Source organism: Vipera berus, assembly GCF_964194415.1.
Source record: "Vipera berus genome assembly, chromosome: 3".
Lineage (NCBI taxonomy): Eukaryota > Metazoa > Chordata > Lepidosauria > Squamata > Viperidae > Vipera > Vipera berus.
This window is the reverse complement of record NC_138204.1, coordinates 122,426,773-122,446,390: the sequence shown is the minus strand read 5'-3', so window position 1 is coordinate 122,446,390 and position 19,618 is coordinate 122,426,773. Positions and strand designations below refer to the sequence as shown.

The 19,618-nt window shown below is 40.4% G+C and overlaps 1 protein-coding gene across 4 annotated transcripts in view; it reads left to right on the top strand.

Annotated features, from left to right (window-relative positions):
* AFAP1 (actin filament associated protein 1) overlaps nucleotides 1–19,618 on the top strand; it is a 66,287-nt gene that overhangs the window by 27,419 nt on the left and 19,250 nt on the right. For all 4 annotated transcript variants that reach the window (XR_014026120.1, XM_081325251.1, XM_081325250.1 and 1 more), the window contains 5 exons: nucleotides 522–611; nucleotides 3,841–3,925; nucleotides 11,341–11,490; nucleotides 13,429–13,640; nucleotides 14,765–14,910. Coding sequence is in view for 3 of the 4 variants with exons in the window: in XM_081325251.1 (XP_081181377.1) it covers nucleotides 522–611; nucleotides 3,841–3,925; nucleotides 11,341–11,490; nucleotides 13,429–13,640; nucleotides 14,765–14,910 (683 nt within the window). In the remaining variant the exon portion in view is untranslated. The remainder of the gene's footprint in view (nucleotides 1–521; nucleotides 612–3,840; nucleotides 3,926–11,340; nucleotides 11,491–13,428; nucleotides 13,641–14,764; nucleotides 14,911–19,618) is intronic.

The following is a 19,618-nucleotide window of genomic DNA, read 5'->3' as shown; positions in this document are numbered from 1 at the left end:
ATAATTGTATTTTTTAAAACAACTATTGTATCTCTTTACCGTTTAAACTTGAGCTGAAAAGTTCAATTTGCATTTAAGCTGCCTAGCAATTTTCTAGGTGCCTATGTATATAAAAGGGGAGGAACCAGATAAAAAGAAGGAATGTTAAATCTAATTAAAATCTAAATCTAAATGACAATTGACTATTAAATCTAATAAGAAACAGAAGGACAACTACGGCCATATGACATAAGCATTCCTCTGTCCAGAATGAGAAGCCTCAGATATGGAATTGAATCTTTAATCTGTAGCTTCAATGCCATCTTCATGTCAGGCATAAAATGCTAACAGAGTAAATGGCAGGTATTTATAAGATACTTTCTGATTTACTACTCTAGCAAATTCTCATTCTCTAACTATCAAAATTATAACTGGTCATTCATTTTCTTAATACTATCGTTTCCTTTCAGTATAAGCTTTTGTAAGTTTTTTTAAAAGTTTCAAGCAACATACCAATGAACATATTTTTCTATTCTTTAAAGGTAATAAAAGAAGTTTGCAGCACCTACATTAGCACAATAGATTCAGATGGACCATCATCTAATTCTGTATATAAGACTGATCTTGAAAAGGTAATTAAATTTCAAATAACAAATTACAATATGGTGGTTTCAGGTTGTTCAGAAATCATCATGAACCAGGAGTCCTGAATTATTAATTCTCCAAGGAGATGAACAAGTAGTCTGCTGTTTCTTGCAGCCCATTCATCTTTGCTTTAGTCTTCTGTCCATGTGAGTTCCCAAACAAATTTAGCAGGAGTGAAGTTGGGATGGTGGTTTGTTTATTTTAATATGTAAGGAAAGCAAGATTGTAAACTAAATACGAACTAGAGTTTATGGTGTAACCCATAAATATACATTATACTGTGCTGTCTCCTCAGATTATATATATTCACCATGGCTTAATAAAGTATGAGCTGTAGGATCAAATGATGTGCTGACATGGCCAAAGAGTCAAATGTGACTAGTTTCTATAACATTTAAAGTAAAATGCTAAATTTCATTGTCACTATTAGAAATCAAGATTTATCAATGTTGCTGATTTCTGTGCCTACATATAATTTTCCTATTTTATATTATAGAGATAGCAATAAATGCTTTTTCTTCAAAATAGGCTTAGTGCATTTGATCTCTTTACATTTTTTGTTGGCTTATACCAGACATGTCAAACACAAGGCCCGGGGGCCGGATCCGGCCCACGAAATGGTTTCATGTGGCCCGCAAAGCCATCCTGGAAACAGTGAGGGAACAGCCCCCACTGCCTTGGCACTTGCCCCGGTCCCATCTCCTTCTGCCAGAGACCCTCAGATCTGTCCCACTCCTGCCCAAGCCCCCATAGGTACCCTTGATGCAAACGATGTCGAGCTAGCCATGCCCACCCAGTAGGCCATGCCCACCCTGGCCACACCTACCCGGCCCCCTGAGGGCAACTGCAGTGCTGATGCGGCCCTCAATGAAATTGAGTTTGACACCCCTGGCTTATACTGTATATATCAAAAGAAATAACATATGATACATTTATTTGTGGATTAAATCTAAATAACAAATGTCATGCTGTGTGTCAGAGCATAAAGTACAGGGTAGATTGATTGTGGTAGTATGGGATATGGAAAATACAGTACTGCTGAAAATTAAAATTATACACTATGATGTATTGCATTGGAAAAAAGTTGCCCATGCCATTGCTGTTTCTTGCAAAATAAAAATGGGGATGAAGATGTCTAGGTTACAGACTTTGGAGAGTTATTTAGAACAGTAAGAATTGCAAGGACACCTGTGAGCCTTGTCTTCTCTCAGAGGTTTTATTTATTTATTTTTAAATGTTATTGAAATTCTGCTCTCTCTTAGGAATGTCTTAAATATTCACAGGCAGTTACTGTCAGCTCTGTAAGGTAGATCAGTTTAAGAAATACATAGAAATACAGGGCGGACCTAAAGCTACTTTTATCAGAACAGCTTTAGGTACAGAATTTTGCAGTTCTGAACTTTCTCTCCCCCCCCCCTTTTAACTTAAGGAGGGAGGCTGCCTGAGGCATTTTTGCACTTGCTTGATCTAGGCCAGGGGTAGGCAACCTTGGCTCTTTTATGACTCGTGGACTTCAACTCCCAGAATTCCTGAGCCAGCATGGAATTCTGGGAGCTGAAGTCCACGAGTCATAAAAGAGCCAAGGTTGCCTACCCCTGATCTAGGCTCACTTATCTGACCATTGCTATGGCAGCAGATGTTCCCTATGCCCTTGAAGGCTATCCTCTATTTCCACTGCACTTATATTTTAAAACCACAGGGGATGATGATGGCGCTGATAGTGATGATGATTTTTTTAAATTTCTAATCCACTCAATAACTAACATTTTCTGAGGGATTAAAAACAATAAAAGAAGAAAATACAACTAATAAGATGTTTAAATTTAGCATGCTTACTCTTCTCTATTACTATTACTTTCTTTTTACTGTATGACTATTTATAGGAGTGCGTGTGGGGATGCTAAAAAAATGATGGTAACCACAACTATGTAATCAAAAGATAGAGATAGATTAGAATAATGCAAACCTATTACTCAACTATATACCATTCCCTTTATATAGGCTGGTTAATGTTTAAAAACATATTTTCATACTACCATGACCAGAAGGAACATTTCTTTTTAAAAAAGAACTAAACAAAAATAAAAGACATTTTTAAAACTGCTACTGTGATTGTGATTTCTGGCCTAATGTTTGCCAAAGGGATCTCTGCCTATTTGTGAATGCAAGTATTTTAAGAACAGGCAGCTCCATTAATCAAACATTATTTGGAATTGAGTACAGTGAAGGAAAGCTAATTTTTTCTTGAATAAAGGAATAGATGATTAAACCATTTTAAAACAAAAAAGGATGTACAGGTAGTCCTTGACTTACAACCACAATTGAGCCCAAAATTTCTGTTAATAAGCAAGGCAGCTGTGCGTTTTGTCTTATTTTACAACCTTTTTTTACTCAAGTTGTTAAATGAATCAATGCAGTTGTTAAGCGAATCATGTGGTTATTAAGCGAATCAGGCTTCCCTTTCAGCTTCACTTGTCAAGAGCTGGCTGGGACAGTACAACTGTCATAAATACATACCAGCTAACAAGCGCCCAAATTTGGATCATGTGACCAATAGTCGTAAATTGAAAACCAGTCATAATTCTTTTTTTTGTTCAGTGCCAATGAACAGTCACTAAACAAATGGTTGTAAGTGAAGGAATACCTGTATGCATTTCTATACTGGGTGGAATGAAATAGAGGCTAGTTAGAGAAACAACTTTTTATTTACTTTGTAAATAAATTGCTATTGTTACATATCGTATCATAAATGCATAAAATAAATCTGCCATTTTCTTTAGCATACTTTGGATATTACAGACAAATTGTACATATGCTGCATGGTCATGTACAAAATTATTTTTGCTCTTTTACACATGCTTAAAATTCAGTTTGGATTTAATAGATGATCTCATTGAACAGATATTTCTTTAGTCAGTTAAATGGGGAGTTTACGTAATGTTACAGTAAAAATGACCCCGAGCCTTTAAAGTTACAATGGTAGCAGAATGCCAAGAAGTGATTACAATCTTCACACATTATTCCTTGTGAACATTGTGTGAACATCAGCTTTATGTTGAGCATAAGATGAAACACTTGAATGGTAAAAAACATAATTCCTGACAAAGATAATTCTTGGATATGTTGTGTTTGCCTCATGGTAGATGATGTTTTGTCATTTGATTCACGACAGATTATTTCCACTGTACCTACATTAATAATTCTTTTTCCATCCAGAAACTGTCCTTAGAAAGACCAAGTTCTGATGGAGAAGGTGTGGTAGAAAATGGCATAATCAATGTTTGTAATGGGAAAGAACATGGTAAGATGCTGCTAATAGTGCTCAAGTCAAATCACAATATTCACAAGCATTGTATGCTGAGAAAATGTCAATAATACATTTTCATAGGCATAGCCTTAGAAGGAAATGAAAACGTCAGTTCACTGAATGTAAAACCTCTTACTGTCAACAGGAATAGTAATGGTTGTATCAAGATAGTAGGGAAACCTAAGGATACTTTTAAAAAATGAAGACTTTTTTTTAAAAAAATATATAATTTAAATTTAATTTTCTTAATTAACTTTTAATTTTCTAGACCTTACCAGAAATTTAGAAGGAAATGAAAACGTGTAAAAATCAACATTGAGTTGATCTGGAAAAAACTGGAAAACATTATAGGAAGGGGGAAAAAGGAAAAAAATCAAGCTGCTTAGCACTTCTTAGAACACTAATAGGTATAGTCTTGACCTTTTAATTGTGGTGAGAGTATGAATAATGAATAGAAGCTTAACGTTTTAATAACATTAAAAAAATAGGGTGAAAAAATGGAAATTAGAAAGGATTACTTTAAAGTGTCAACTTCTTAAATAGTGGTACGTGAAAGGAAATCACAAATAGGAGAGGATAAGAAAATTTTGAAAATAAAAGGAAAGAGAAAATGAAGCTAATTACAAAGTCAATCCAAAGATTTAAAAGACACTTAATTGATTATATTGTCTTAAAGTACTTCATTAGCAGCTTTCTTTTCAAAACTCAAAAATTCCTGACCAGTCTAAAAACCCACAATTCATATATATGAGAGAATTCCCTGCAAGTCATTAAAAGTGGAATTAGGATGCTCGTGAGTACCTTTTGCCACAACAAATTTTGTGATTTAATTAATGCTTTATTGGAGGATAATAGGGATTGGATACTATAGACTTCCTGGTGTTACCATTATCCTTAATAGCAGCAGTCAACATTGCCAGCAAGATCAAGAGGCTCAGAATTCAGTTCTGAGTAGTTTTTTGAGCCATAAAAGACCATAAGGCTGGGATCAATTTTCAGTTTCTGAGTATTTTGTTGAATAATAAAAAAGTAATGCTTTGGAATTCAAGTAGACCCTGTTATGCAAAATAAAACATATTGCAAGGATTGCCCAGGTGGTGCTCTGAATGGATACTCTATATTGAGAATATAATTGCTTTAAGTTTGGTCAATTTTGTGAAATAGCCAGTTGGACAGCCAGCTTTGCCTCCAATTCATTGCTTTTGTTCCTAATATACTACTGAGCCTTTTGCTCTTTCATTTCTAAACCAAAATGGACTTTAAGAGAAGATGTGAAGTTGATGTAATTAAGAATATCAGGTACAAATGTGCAGAAAGTCAAATTGTCATAAACAACTCTTAATATTTGTTAGGTTAAATGTGTGTGCAAATTTTGCATTTACCTAACTTAATTTAGAAAATGTAGAAAAAAGGGTGGGCTTCAATCACACAGTCACGACATCATCATGACTCCGTCCTCTGGGACTTCACTGAGATGGGCCATTAACAGAATTTCCAAGAAAGAAATTCATGAACTTCTATCAACAGTATCTTCCATTACTGCTAGGCTCAAAGATTGCCTAGCACAGGGATAGGCAACCTCGGCTCTTTTATGACTCATAGCTGACTCAGGAATTCTGGGAGTTGAAGTCCATGAGTCATAAAAGAGCCGAGGTTGCCTACCCCTGGCCTAGCACCACAAGTAATACCAGAGGCTGGGTTAAATTATTTTTTTAAAAAAACTCACAATTCCCAGACCTCATGTTGTCTGGGGTATGGCTAGAAGACTTGAAAGGTATCTTCCTGAAGTTATCTAACTTTGCTTGGAAAATTATAATCTCAGACAGTTGGAACTGCCAGTACTGCTTTTCCCTGAGACACTTTATCCAGGACATCCTTAAAACTAGAAAGGAAGATCCTGGTCTCCTATAGAGAAATTGGCATGAAGCTGCAATAAACTCTTACACAATTTATGTAGTATAAGCACAGGTTAGACATACTTTTTGTCTGGACAGTCTGTTTTTTTCCCACAGTTGGGAAAGACTGTATTGAGCAGAAGTATAGTTGCAATGAACGGCAACATAACCACTTCAGTTAATAACAGTTAACCCTGTGATTCTGCTTTTCTGAAGGTCTACAGTAAGATGGTTTCATTAATTTCAAGTAGGTTGTCTATATCAGGGGTCTCCAACCTCCTGTCTGTGGACCGGTACTGAGCCGTGACATGCCAGCAACCGGTCCACACAGACAAGCAAAGCCCCATTCGTGGGATGCACGTAGCACACAAAACCACTCCCCCTCCGGTCCGCGGAAAAACCTCTCTCCACATAACCGGTCCCTGGTGCCCAAAAGGTTGGGGATCTCTGGCCTATATCACATCTTTTCTAGCACATTTTGGGAGGGTGCCATTTTTAGAAGGTAATGGATGTATAATAATGAGATTTGGGCTGCACATGATTTTTTCACATGATTTCCAATCTTTACTCACTTTTATAAGTGCCCCGACAACGTTGTCTGCATAATACATTCTAGCGCCGTTGCCTTTGCATGTTTTTAAAATCTGGCTTGGAGTTACTTTTATAAGTAACTTATTTACCTGAGTTTATACAATATGCATAGGAAAAAAAACATTACTGTTTATGCCCTTCTTTCAAAAAATCCTGGCATTTGACATATTTTTATTATTCCAATAAACATGGGCACGGGACATAAACTTACATTGCCAATTATTGTGTTCTTTTTCATTTTTACATGGTGAAATAATGTCAAATACAAGAAAGTAAACTTTATTACAATCTTATACCAGAATAGCAATAACACTTCAACTGATATACCGCTTCACGGTGCTTTACAGCCCTCTCTTAAGTGGTTTACAGAGTCAGCATATTGCCCCCGACAATCCTGGGTCCTCATTTTACCATTTCTCAGTATACAACCACAGTTGCAAAGAATAAAAAACAAGTATAAAAAGTCATGATTTCAACTTCGCTCAATAAAATAGCCTATTTAAGTTCTAATTAAGATGCACTGATTCATTAAATACTCATTGCCAAAAGGCAGAATTTAGCAGCTGTCTATCACTTCAGGGAAGTCTGTCTACCAGTAAATAGTTTTTATAAAATTCCTCAGGATAACATCATTTATTTTCAATACAGGCAGAATTGATCATTTTAGAACATCAGAATAATGCTTATATGGTTATAGAGTAGGCCCCTCTAACTCAACCTTCCTTCCATTACATTGACATAATTTTGAGGGATCTGAATGTTACTATATCTACAGTGCACATAAAAAGTCTACATACTCCTGTTAAAATGCCATATTTTTGAGATGTAAAATAATCAGACCAAGATAAATCACTTCAAATGCTTTCCATCTTCAATATAATGTATAAGCTGTACAATTCAATTAAAAACGAACTGAAATATTTTAGGGGAAAAATAACAATAAAAAATTAACAATAAATTGTTTGCATAAGCACGTACACCCTTAAACTAAAACTTGTTGGAACACATTTTGATTTTATATAAGAGCATTCAGACCTTTTTTGGGGGGAAGCCTGCAGCATGGCACATCTTGGAAATTTTTGCCTACTTTTCCTTGCAAAAATGCTCCAAATCTGTCCGATTGCAAGGTCATCTTGCATCGTTCACTTCAGGTTACCCCACAGATTCAATTGGATTCAGGTTCAAGCTTTGCCTGTGCCATTCCAAAACTTTGGTCTTCTTCTGGTGAAGCCATTCTTTTCTCGATTTGAAGGTATGCTTTAGGTCAGGGGTGTCAAACTGCCGGCCTGCAGGCCGGATACGTCACGACGAAACCGTGCCCACCCCATTGCCAGCAATGGGGAAAAAGCTCCAATACGTCGCACGACGTCACGTGACATCGTGAGTTTGACATGCCTGCTTTAGGTTATTGTCATGTTGGAAAGTGAAATTCCTCTTCATCTTCCACATTTTAGCAGAGACTTGAAGGTTTTGTGCCAAAATCGACTGATATTTGAAACTGTTCATAATTCTCTGCACTTTGACTAAAGCCCCATTTCCAGCTGAAGAAATGCAAACCCAAAGCATAATGCTGCCACCACCATACTTCATACTGGGCACGGTGTACTTTTTGTGACTCAGTGTTGTTTTTGTACCAGACATATTTTTTGGAATTATGGCCCAAAAGTTCAAACTTGGTCTCATCAGACCAAAATAATTTTCTCACATGCTTTTGTCAGACACCATATAGGCTTTTGCAAAACTGTAGCTGGGCTTGGGTTTTTCTTTGTCAGAAAAGGCTTCCATCTTGTTACCCAACCTTACAGCCCAGACATAAAGAATGCGGGAAATTGTTGTCACATGACCTGTACTTGCCAGAAATTCCTGAAGTTTCTTTAATGTTGCTACAGACCTCTTGGCAGCCTCTTGAAACCAGTTTTCTTCTTGTTTTTTTTCATTAACTTTGGAGAGGCATCCAGTTATTTTCTCCACTTGTTGATGACCATCTTCACTGTATTCCATGGCATATCCAATACTTGTATAAAATTTTGGACCCTTTAGACCAGACATGTCAAACACAAGGCCCGGGGGCCAGGTCCGGCCCACAAAGTGGTTTCATGTGGCCCGCGAAGCCATCCTGGAAACAGTGAGGGAACAGCCCCCACTGCCTTGGCCCTGGCCCAGAGACCCTCCTTCCGCCAAAGACCCTCAGATCTGTCCCGCTCCTGCCCAGGCCCCCATAGGCACCCTTGATGCGAATGATGTAGAGCTGGCCATGCCCACCCAGTAGGCCATACGCACTCTAGCCACGCCCACCCAGTAGGCCACGCCCACCCTGGCCATACCCACCTGGCCCCTTGAGGGCAACCGCAATGCTTATCCGGCCCTCAATGAAATTGAGTTTGACATCCCTGCTTTAGACATATCTTCTAGTAATGAGATCCCTTTGATGCTTTGTAAGTTCTTTGCAGGCCATGGCTTTTGCTCTAAGTGGCAACTGAATAAATGTCAGAAAAATCCTACTAGAATAGCTGAACTTTATATGGACTTGATGAGAGTAGCTTTAATTGATGGCAGGTACGTAGTGACTACTATTTAACACCAGTTTGAATGTGATTGCTTAATTTTGATCACAGTCACAACCCTACTTATAAGAGAGTGTGCACACTTATGCAACCACATTGTTGTACATTTTTATTGTTATTTTTCCCCTCAAATGATTTCAATTGATTGTTCAGTTTTGTTGTATTGTACAGCTTATTTGATATATTAAAGGTGAAATAATTATCTTGGACTGATTTTTTTACATCTCAAAAACCTGGCATTTTAATAGGATATAAATTTTGTATATCCACTGTACCTCCTAAAGTTGCCAAGAGGAGGGAGCTGAAGCAAACTATGGTAAATACCTAGCACAGAAAAGTGTCTCTAGGAAACAGTGAAATACTAGTAAATTCTTGCAGTTCCCATTTTAATATTCTAGATTCTCAACAGGTTTCTTAATAATTCCTACCTTTTTTAACACCTGAAAATAACAAAGAGTGAAGGGCAACAATTTTCTTGCAATGTTTTCCACCAAGTAGATAGATATCAGATGTCATTAATGAAACCAACTCAATTGGAGTCAAGATAAGCCTTAAGCAAGCTAAATAAAATTGCTTCACAGAGTCAGCTTGTTAAAAAAAAACAATCCTCTAGTCTCAAGGATAATTCAAGGTACATCAAGGTATCAAGAGTAAGGAACCTTAAAAAAAATCTGACTGCTTTTTTGCATGGACCAAAATTGGTAAAAAAAATTATAGTTGTGCCATATATAGATGTTACATAACTATTTTTGCAACAAATGATACCGTAATGTTTGGGATAAAGTTCCTGCACCAACTGATGAAATCTTAAATGGCTGCTGTACTCTTTTAGATTGAGGAAGAAGCACAGTTATCATGGGCTATTTGTTTTCTAGGTATTGGAAAAACACTCAGATATTTAAAGTATTTTACATGTTTTGTGGTTTGCCTGCCTATGTAGCATCTGTGAAGTTTAGTGTTGTTGGAGAAGACAATCAGTTTTGAATGTTAGTTATTTATAACCAGCTGGTTTTTTTTCTTTTCAGGGTTGGGTGAGGGTGTTAAAAATCTTTCCTAAGAGCAACTTGAGTTAGTGACAGAACAGAGGTATCCTCTATGTAAAACAGGTTAGCTAGTAGTTTAGTTGCCAGGCTCTTGCCAATGTGTAATTACCATATAAAAATAAAAAAGAATAGTGCCAGGAGATAGTCTTGATTCATTGTTTAAATAATAGATAGATAGATAGATAGATAGATAGATAGATAGATAGATAGATAGATAGATAGATAGTCCTCCATCAAACAACAAAATGAGTCATTCAAATGATTAAAAGTCTATTATAAGAGCACATACATTCATAATTTTTAGCCATGATCAACTGAGAGTAGATATGGTAATACATGAAGATTGAAAGGCTCAATTAAATTAAGCACTCTAAGCAAATTGCAAACATAGGAGATATACAGTAGGGAAATCAACACAGAGCACTTTTAATTAAAACTGGAAATGTTTGCTACGTGAAAATATAAGTAAGTAGAGACCAAGTTCATTCACAAAGAAGGATACTGGTATATTACATGTAGGGAACCTACCTTTAATTTTATGTCCTGCGATTCTTCAGCATTGTTGAAGAGCTGTAGTGTAAAATAGAACTGTTCTATGTCTGCATTAAATGAAGAACAAGCATTGCACTGCCACAAGCCATTTGGCACTTTTACTGCTTGTTGCTGTTTAAAAAACAAGAGTTGGCTCAGTGGGTTAGGACGCTGAGCTTGTCAATCAGAAGGTCGGCAGTTTGGTGGGTCGAATCCCGAGTGCCGCGTAACAGAGTGAGCGCCTGTTACTCGTCCCAGCTTCTGCCAACCTAGCAGTTCGAAAGCATGTAAAAATGCAAGTAGAAAAATAGGGACCACTACGGTGGGAAGGTAACAGCATTCCGTGCACCTTTGGTGTCTAGTCATGCCGGCCACATGACCACGGAGACGTCCTCGGACAAGCGCTGGCTCTTCGGCTTTGAAACGGAGATGAGCACCGGCCCCTAGAGTTGGAAACGACTAGCACGCATGTGCGGGGGAACCTTTACCTTTACCTTTACCTTTATTATCCTTATACTAGATTCCAAAAGTGACATTCAAACTAAGAAGTCAAGTTCAAGTTAGATTTTTTTTTTTTAAAAAAAGTGACATGCCACCTCAATGATTTGTCATGAGTGAGACTATGAATCCCATTTGGATTTCTGAATTGATTTTCAGTAAAGGCAACTCAGCTGCTTCTGAGGTGAATTTTTTTTTTTTGGTGCCATAGTTTCAGCTATTTGATAAAAGTTTCTTTTAAAATCTTAGAAGGCTTAGCTGTCTGTGTGTATGTGTTTGGTTGATAGTAAAGAGGAAAAAGAGCTCAAAAGTGGACTCCAAAGGCACTGTACCTAAAGTAACAGGAAAGAAGATAACAAAGATAATTGGGCTGGGGAAAAAAAAGCCATCTACTGATGAACAGACCTCATCTGCTGAAGAAGATATACCAACTTGTGGTAAGTGACTTCTTATGATCACTTATAGAAACAATTTTGTTGGTGGAAAACGTTGATTTCACTATACAAATATGTTGTCAGACTGCTTTAAACACTGTAGTCCACTAAAGAATTCCATTCAAATTACCTGGTTTTCCATTTTTTTAAATCTGAACTATTTAAACTATGCCTTATGGCTCCAGTTACTGTCTGGAGGATATTTACCCACATGCCAATGGGTCAGTGATAAACAACTAGTCGTTTCCTAGCGACTCTCCTCAGGTTAACATTGCCAATGTTTCCACTTTACTGATCTCACACTCCCTGTAACCTACCCCCCCACACACACACGCACACAGCCAGAGATTTCAAATGATCTGAACAATTTTATGATTCAGGATTATGCAGTATCGTGTATCTGTGCAAACACCGTTTTAAGCATCTCTGGTTCTGATTTTTCACCACCCCAGTTGGCAACTTTACTCCCACGGCTTTCAGTTTTCTCCATTTTTTCTGTTAGAGTTCCACCTATCTCCTAGAGTACCTCCTGTTCAGCATATACCCGCCTCCTATCCTGCTTCATAATGCTCTCTAATGTTGCTATATTCGTCTTTGCTCTTTTGGCAGTAGTGAATGGTCACTTATCTAGTGTCCCAAGGTTGTGTGATTTCCCCCCCTCCCTATAAAATAGTTGTACAGGCAATCCTCAATTTAGCAACTTGGCGCTTGCTAACTGTTTGAAGTTCCAACAGACCCACAAAAAGGTACTTATGACTTGGATTTGAAGTTACAATGTACCCCTCCCACCCCTCCCGTCACATGATTGCATTTTGGGCGCTTGGCAACCCGCTCACATTTATGGCTATTTGCAGTATTCTATGGTCATTTGACTGCAGTTTGTGTTGTTGTTTTTTTTGCTGGAAACCAGACAATGGGTTCACTTAACAACTACTGGGAAAAAAAGTCAAGTCAGTAATGTGATGAATCACTTAACAAACTGCATGATTTACAGCTGTAATTCTGGGCTTATTTATGGTCAGGAATGAAGGCAAATATACATGTCCCAGGGTAATATTGCAGGATTCAATCAGTTCAGTCACCAGGACCAGAGGTTTTAGTTTTCCGAGCTTTCAGACTTCTGCTGGAGCTCATCCTTAGGGAATCAGTTATGATCATAAGTTGAGGACTACCTGGTAAATATGGCTGTGAAAGTTGGACTATAAGAAAGGCTGAGTGCCAAAGAATTGAGGCCTTTGAACTATGGTGCTGGAGAAGACCCCTGTGAGTCCCTTGGACTGCAAGGCGATCAAACTGGTCAGTCCTAGAGGAGATCAACCCTGACTGCTCTTTAGAAGGCCAGATCCTGAAGTTCAAACTCAAATACTTTGGCCACCTAATGAGAAGGAAGGACTCACTGGAGAAGAGTCTAATGCTGGGAAAGGTTGTGGGCAAGAGAAGAATGGGACGACAGAGAATGAGGTGGCTGGATGGAGTCACTGAAGCAATAGACGTGAGCCTAAATGGACTCCAGAAGATGGTAGAGGACAGGAAGGCCTGGAGGAACGTTGTCCATGGGGTCGCGATGGGTCAGACAGAACTTTGCAGCTAACAACAACCTGGTAAATCCTTCCATAACAAGTTTCTTTTGCATTACCAATACAGTAACTAATAGGATTTCTAATCTACTATTTTAAATAAAAATAAGAAAATTCTGAAAATTAAATTTTTTCCACTATGTGGTAGAGAGGTAATTTGTGTTCTTATCATTAAAACTTGTAAGACAACCATTGCCCTGTATCTTAACTGTTAACCAGGTGTTGACTGTTAGCTGTGAGAATTCCTATACACAGGCTTGAGCATTAAATCAGTTTAATTGACCCTTGTATGGACCTGGCCTGACAATAAATTGTGAATACACATTAGAAAACTTCATAAGAAATTTGTTTTTATGTTTTGCAGGATATCTTAATGTGCTGTCAAATAGCCGTTGGCGTGAGCGCTGGTGCAGAGTGAAAGATAATAAGCTGATACTCCACAAAGACAGGACAGATCTAAAGACTCATATTGTTTCTATTCCTCTCCGTGGCTGTGAAGTTATTCCAGGATTGGATTCCAAACATCCCCTCACATTCCGGTTGCTTCGAAATGCTCAGGAGGTTGCAGTATTAGAGGTATATTGTAAAGAAATAACATAAGCAGAATCTAAGAATCCTGCTTCTAAAATAAGAAATCTATTATGTAATTAATACCTTGAATCCATAATATTTCCTTGTTCTTACCCATGACAGGAGCCCTTAGCTAGATAGCTAATAATATATATCAATATTAACTTGTTAATTACGCTATTTTGAAAAACTTTAAAACTCTATTTCTAGAAATTCTCAAACTCAGGACATTTAAAAAGGCAGCAGACAATGCTATTAAACTGAAATCAGTATCAGGCCACAAACCAGTTTCAGTGAATATTCGTTCTTAATTCATATTCTCTTCCTCCCTACCTCCCCTCCCCTCTCTCTCACACACACACACACACTGAAGTCCATAGAAAAGAGACATTTGAAATGTGTGATAACGGCATTACCAACTGGGAATAGAATCCACGTCTGGAGGGTACAAGTGTGGAGCAGCCTCTTCTGTTGCCACCGTGAGCCTGCCCATATCCTCAGGGCAGATTTGGAAGTGCCATATATCTCAGGCAGGGGTGCAGAATTTATGTCTCCTTAAGGATCACTCTAGGCTTGACATAATGCATCAAGGGCTATACTCCAAAAGTGTGTCTGGACAGAGTGCTTTTGGAAGAAGGAAAAAGCATTTTAGGCATCAAAACCTAAGGTATTCATGTTATCTCTTAATGACATGAGAGAGAGAGCCCAAATGTTGGGCTCCAGAATGTGGCTAGAAATGGGGGATATCTCTGGGCACTACAAAAAAAAAATCTGGAATGGGCATCTGGAACTTCTGTATTCATCAGAATGCTAAGAGCCGTGTTGTGGTGTCGTGCTACAAGTTCCATGTGAAACATGCAGACGCTTTGTCACAATGCTGCTTTTGTCATTTTGCCTCCATCTCTGCCCTCACATAGGAACTGATGAAAGCTGATCTTCGCTGTCTTTGCATCCTAAAGGAGTAGGGTTATTTGTTTTAGCAAGATTTTTGACAGCCATCATGGAAATGTTTTAAAAATGAAATCCAAGAACTCCTTCACTGAATAAGTAAATGTATACTTGAACTAAAAATATATATATATTAGTGAAAGTTTCAGTGTTCACCTGTGATTTTCTTCTGTTCTCTGTAGGCTTCATCTTCAGAAGATATGGGCAGGTGGATTGGGATTCTGCTGGCTGAGAGTGGGTCATCTGCAGATCCTGGCACTCTGCACTATGACTACATAGATGTGGATGTGACAGCCAGTGTCATTCAAGCTGCAAAGCAAACCTTCTGGTAGGAGGAGTTAATCAGTTAGAACATTTTCAAGAACTTTGGCCTTTTCACTGTTTTTGTTTTGGAGTTGAGAAATCTGAATCCTTACTTATTAATAAACCAGGAATCTGAGATGGTGAGAGGCAGCATGCGATATGCTTCATGTATTGTATAGTACCATGTGTCCCAAGAATGGATATGCTAGCTCAAAGTTGAAAGGCAAAATATATCAACAAATGCTCCTACTTACAAATACATCATTTAGCAATTCTTCAAGTAGTTTTGCTAGACGTGCATGAGTAGGGAATCTGTGACCAATCTGTGGTACAACCCTGTATTTTCCTCAGTTCCTTCATGATCATAGTTGGGGATAATCAAATTTAAAATCTAGCAACATCTGGGGAACTAGACTCTTTATAAACATACATATTTCTTCTGGTTTGATCTGCGCTTGGAATGAAATGGTGGTTTTTTTTTGATCTGGGCAGAAATGACTCAGAATGGGGTTTGGAACAATAGCAGCAAAGGGGAGACAGGGAGGCCTCTAATGTCACAACTGCTTTGTTTTCTGTTGATTCAAATAATAATAATAATAATAATAATAATAATAATAATAATAAAAATAATAATAATAATAATAATAATAATAAAGTTGGAAGGGACCTTGGAGGCAGTGGCGTAGCGTGGGGGGTGCAGGGGGGGCCGGCCGCACCGGGCGCAACATCTGGGGGGGCGCGCTCGCACTCGGGAGGGATGGAAGACGCGCCGAAGCGCCCTTCGCGCGGCTGGAGTCCCGCGGGGGGGATCCGGGGCTGAGGCGCACTCGGGGAAGCAGCAACTCACAACCAGCTACTCTTGGGGGACGGAGGCACAAAGCCGGCCAGACAGGGCTCGGAGCCATCCCAGACCACAGCTGCACTTCCACCTTTCCCAGGGCGGCCCCCGCAGACGGAGCACAGTGCAGGGCACCAGCATGCCCCACTGCCAGAGAAGCGCCCGCCGGTGCGGCCCCGACTCCCTCACCCCGCGGCAGGTGGCGGCGGCGTAGCGGGGCTTGCGAAAAGCGGGGTGGTCGGCGGCGGCTGCTCCCGGCGCCGGGCAAGGGCAAGCAGGGCAAGGTCGCTCCTGCTCAAAAGCCAGAGTTCAGCGGCTGGCGAGGCGCTCGCGCGGGGCTCTCCCGGGGCTGGCGGGCCGAACGGGGACCGGCCTCCCCCTCTCCGCGCTAGAGCGGCCCCCGCGGTGGCGGCCCAGCGCACGTGGCTGAGGGGGCGGCGGTGGCGGGAGGGGGTCAGAGGAGCGAGCCGAGCTCTCCCGGGGCAGCAGGTGCGGGCCGGTGTGGCTCCAGGCTCGGCCACAGCTCCGGCCAAGGGCCGCCAAGCTCTCGGGGCGTCGTGCCGGCCCCCTCCCTCGCTCCCCGCGCCCGGATGCGCCCCCGGCGGAAGCCCCGGCCAGCCGCGGTGCATGCCTGAGCGAGACGGGCAGCTGCGCTGGCGGGTCCCGCTCTCTTCCAGGCATCAGAGGTAAGAAAGGGACGGCGGCGCCCCCAGCCGCCCCCCCCGCCGGCTCCGAAGCGGAGGCTCCGCTGCGCCGCCCGCCTCCTGGCACGGCCTCGGGTCCCGGCGCTTCTGCCGCACGTGAGGGAGGGGATGCCGGACCTTCCCCCTTTTCCCGGGGGAGGCGTGGGTGGGGGGTGCGGCGGACGCCCAGGATGCGGGACTCCCTGCGGCAGACTCGAGTGCTAAAATCCACGGGTTAGGGGGCGCAAATTACTTGCCTTGCCCCGGGTGCTGACAACCCACGCTACGCCACTGCTTGGAGGTCATCTAGTCGGACCCCCTGCTCAGGCAGGAAACCTTATACCATTTCAGGCAAATGGCTGTCCAGTCTCTTCTTAAAAACCTCCAGTGTTGGAGCATTCACCACCTCTGGAGGCAGGTTGTTCCACTGGTTAATTGTTCTAACTGTCAGGAAGTTTCTCCTTAGTTCTAGGTTGCTTCTCTCCTTGACTAATTTCCATCTGTTGCTTCTTGTCCTGCCTTCAGGCGCTTTGGAGAATAGCTTGACTCCCTCTTCTTTGTGGCAGCCCCTGAGATATTGGAACACTGCTATCATGTCACCCCTCACCCTTCTCTTCATTAAACTACACATACCCAATTCCAGCAACCGTTCCCTATATGTTTTAGCCTCCAGCCCCCTAATCATCTTTGTTGCTCTTCTCTGTACCCTTTCTAGAGTCTCGACATCTTTTTTACATCGTGGTGACCAAAACTGGATGCAGTATTCCAGGTGTGGCCTTACCAAAGCATTGTAAAGTGGTATTAGTACTTCACTTGATCTTGATTCTATCCCTCTGTTAATGCAGCCTAGCACTGTGTTGGCTTTTTTGGCAGCTGCAGCACACTGCTGGCTCATATTGAAGTGATTGTCTACTAAGACTCCGAGATCTCTCTCACAGTTACTACTATTGAGCAAGGTACCACCTATACTATACCTATGCATTTGATTTTTCCTGCCTAAATGTAGAACCTTACTTTTTTCACCATTGAATTTCATTTTGTTAGATAGTGCCCAGTGTTCGAGTCTGTCCAGATCCTTCTGTATCTTAAGCCTATCTTCTGGAGTATTGGCTATTCCTGCCAGCTTGGTGTCGTCTGCAAATTTGATGAGTTCCCCATCTATCCCCTCAGTTCCCCATCTATCCCCTCATAATAATATAATAAACATAATAATACGGGCATGTAGGAAATAGATAAGAATATTTAGCATGGCATTCTGGAAGACCTGATGGACCAACCACAAGTTCTACAAAAGTGAAACCTGTAAAGCTTTTGACTTTTCTGTGGTTTGGATAACACAAGATCTCCACAAGGACAAGACTGGAACATGTTCCAGCACTCTCAGCCACACCATAGCAAATCCTAGCATGGCATAACCCCCTGGAATCCTAATCCATTTCCCATGGTTTCCCTTCCTTGCCTCCCTGCCTCTCCTTGCAGTGGCAGTTCCAGCAGTATTGGTTGCCATTGTTAAGCAAGGAGTGCAAAGGCAATTAGGGATGGATTTCGCAAGGCTGCAATTTCTGAATTCCTGCTGGCTTCCCCATTGACTTTGCTTATGGGAAATGGCAGGGAATGTTGGAAATCGTGATCATGTGACCGCAGCTCACTGTGATTTTATAATTGCAACCTGGGTGCTAAATGCCTGGCTTACCATCCCATGGCCATAGGAACATTGATGGCTGGAATTCCAAGGGCTAGTGGTAACTATCACTTGTTTAGCACTGTTGTAAGTTTGAATGAGTGGTTGTAACTCGATGACTATCTGTAGTTCTGCTGCAACCAGAGAAAGGAATTAATTGCAGCAATAGGACTGACATTAAGATATGCAGAGGACATGGAGAATTTAAGATTCTGTGATCAAGGGTGCTGCTTGATTTAGCTCTGTGATGCCATCTTTCTTTCTAGTGGCAGAGACACTATGATAATGGAGATTTTTACTACAGATGGAACTTCTCCATAAAACTCACTCCCATGGTGTTATCCCTCTAATCAGGGACCAAAGAATTGCAGCCTTTATAATGAGTTTGTCTAATCAATTAATTCAAGGCTGAAGCTCTTCAGTAACTTATGGCCCATTTAAATGCCCATTACATTTTCCCAGTTTGTTAAGAAAGTTGTGTTAGAAAGTACAGAGAGTAATAATCTTTCAGTAGTAGCTTTTCAAGCAATATAATGATATACAATATAAGAAAATGCATTGTTGTATTCAGTATCTCAGGAAAACTAAAAACTAGATACAAAAACAGATCTTGCACTTATCTTAAGATTGTGTTACTTAAATAATTGGATTTGGTTATCACTGCCAAAATAACATTTTGGAAATGTGCCTACAAAATATAATGCCTCTGAAAGTTTAATTTTCAAATCTTTACGTAGATATTTGTTGGAGCATTTAATAATAGTTCAGAATAGTTATTTATCATATTCAACTGGTAATTCTTATATGAGTTTTTTGAACAATGTGATTTGCCCAAGGCAGCACTAAATGAGAATTTTAAAATATGGATACTGAGGGAAGGGCAGTCTTCCTAAAAGAAAACACAAGTGGATTTAAAGTTGTTTAGCTTTCTTACCACAGATAGAAACAGGCAATGCCAGTCCTAAAACATTACAAAATCCCTCAAGAATTAGGAAAACATTTAAAGTCTCCTCTGCCAAACTCCTCTGTTTTCTTTTGCCAAATTCAAGCTATATATCTTCTTTTCTTCTCAGCAAAAAGCTAAAGTCTGACTTTTATGCTGTCTCAGACTAATCAAACAAAGCTCTTGGCTCCAGGAAAAGATTGCTTGTGTAAAATCAAAGGGAAGTCTGTGCATTACTGTGCTTTTATACTGTGATTGTCCCATTTCCTATTCTGTGTGGTTTGTCTCTCTTTGCAGTTATAAATTGTGATTTGAACACCCAGTGCTTTTTTTCTAAAAAAAAAAAAAAGGTGCCGGAACTCTCATCTTGGCAGGGGGTGGGGGGGCGGTGCTGCTGCAGTCACAGGTGCGAAGGGTATTGGCGGCGGGCTCCCCTCCCTGGGGCCGGAGCTGGCACGGCTGGTGCTGTGGGAGCAGCAGAGCCCACTCTATATGGCGGGGCTGCGCAATGCGGGCAGCGGAGGCGGTGCGGGCCAGGCGATGTTTTAATCTTATGATTTTTAAAATATATTTTTTCTATTGTAAGTT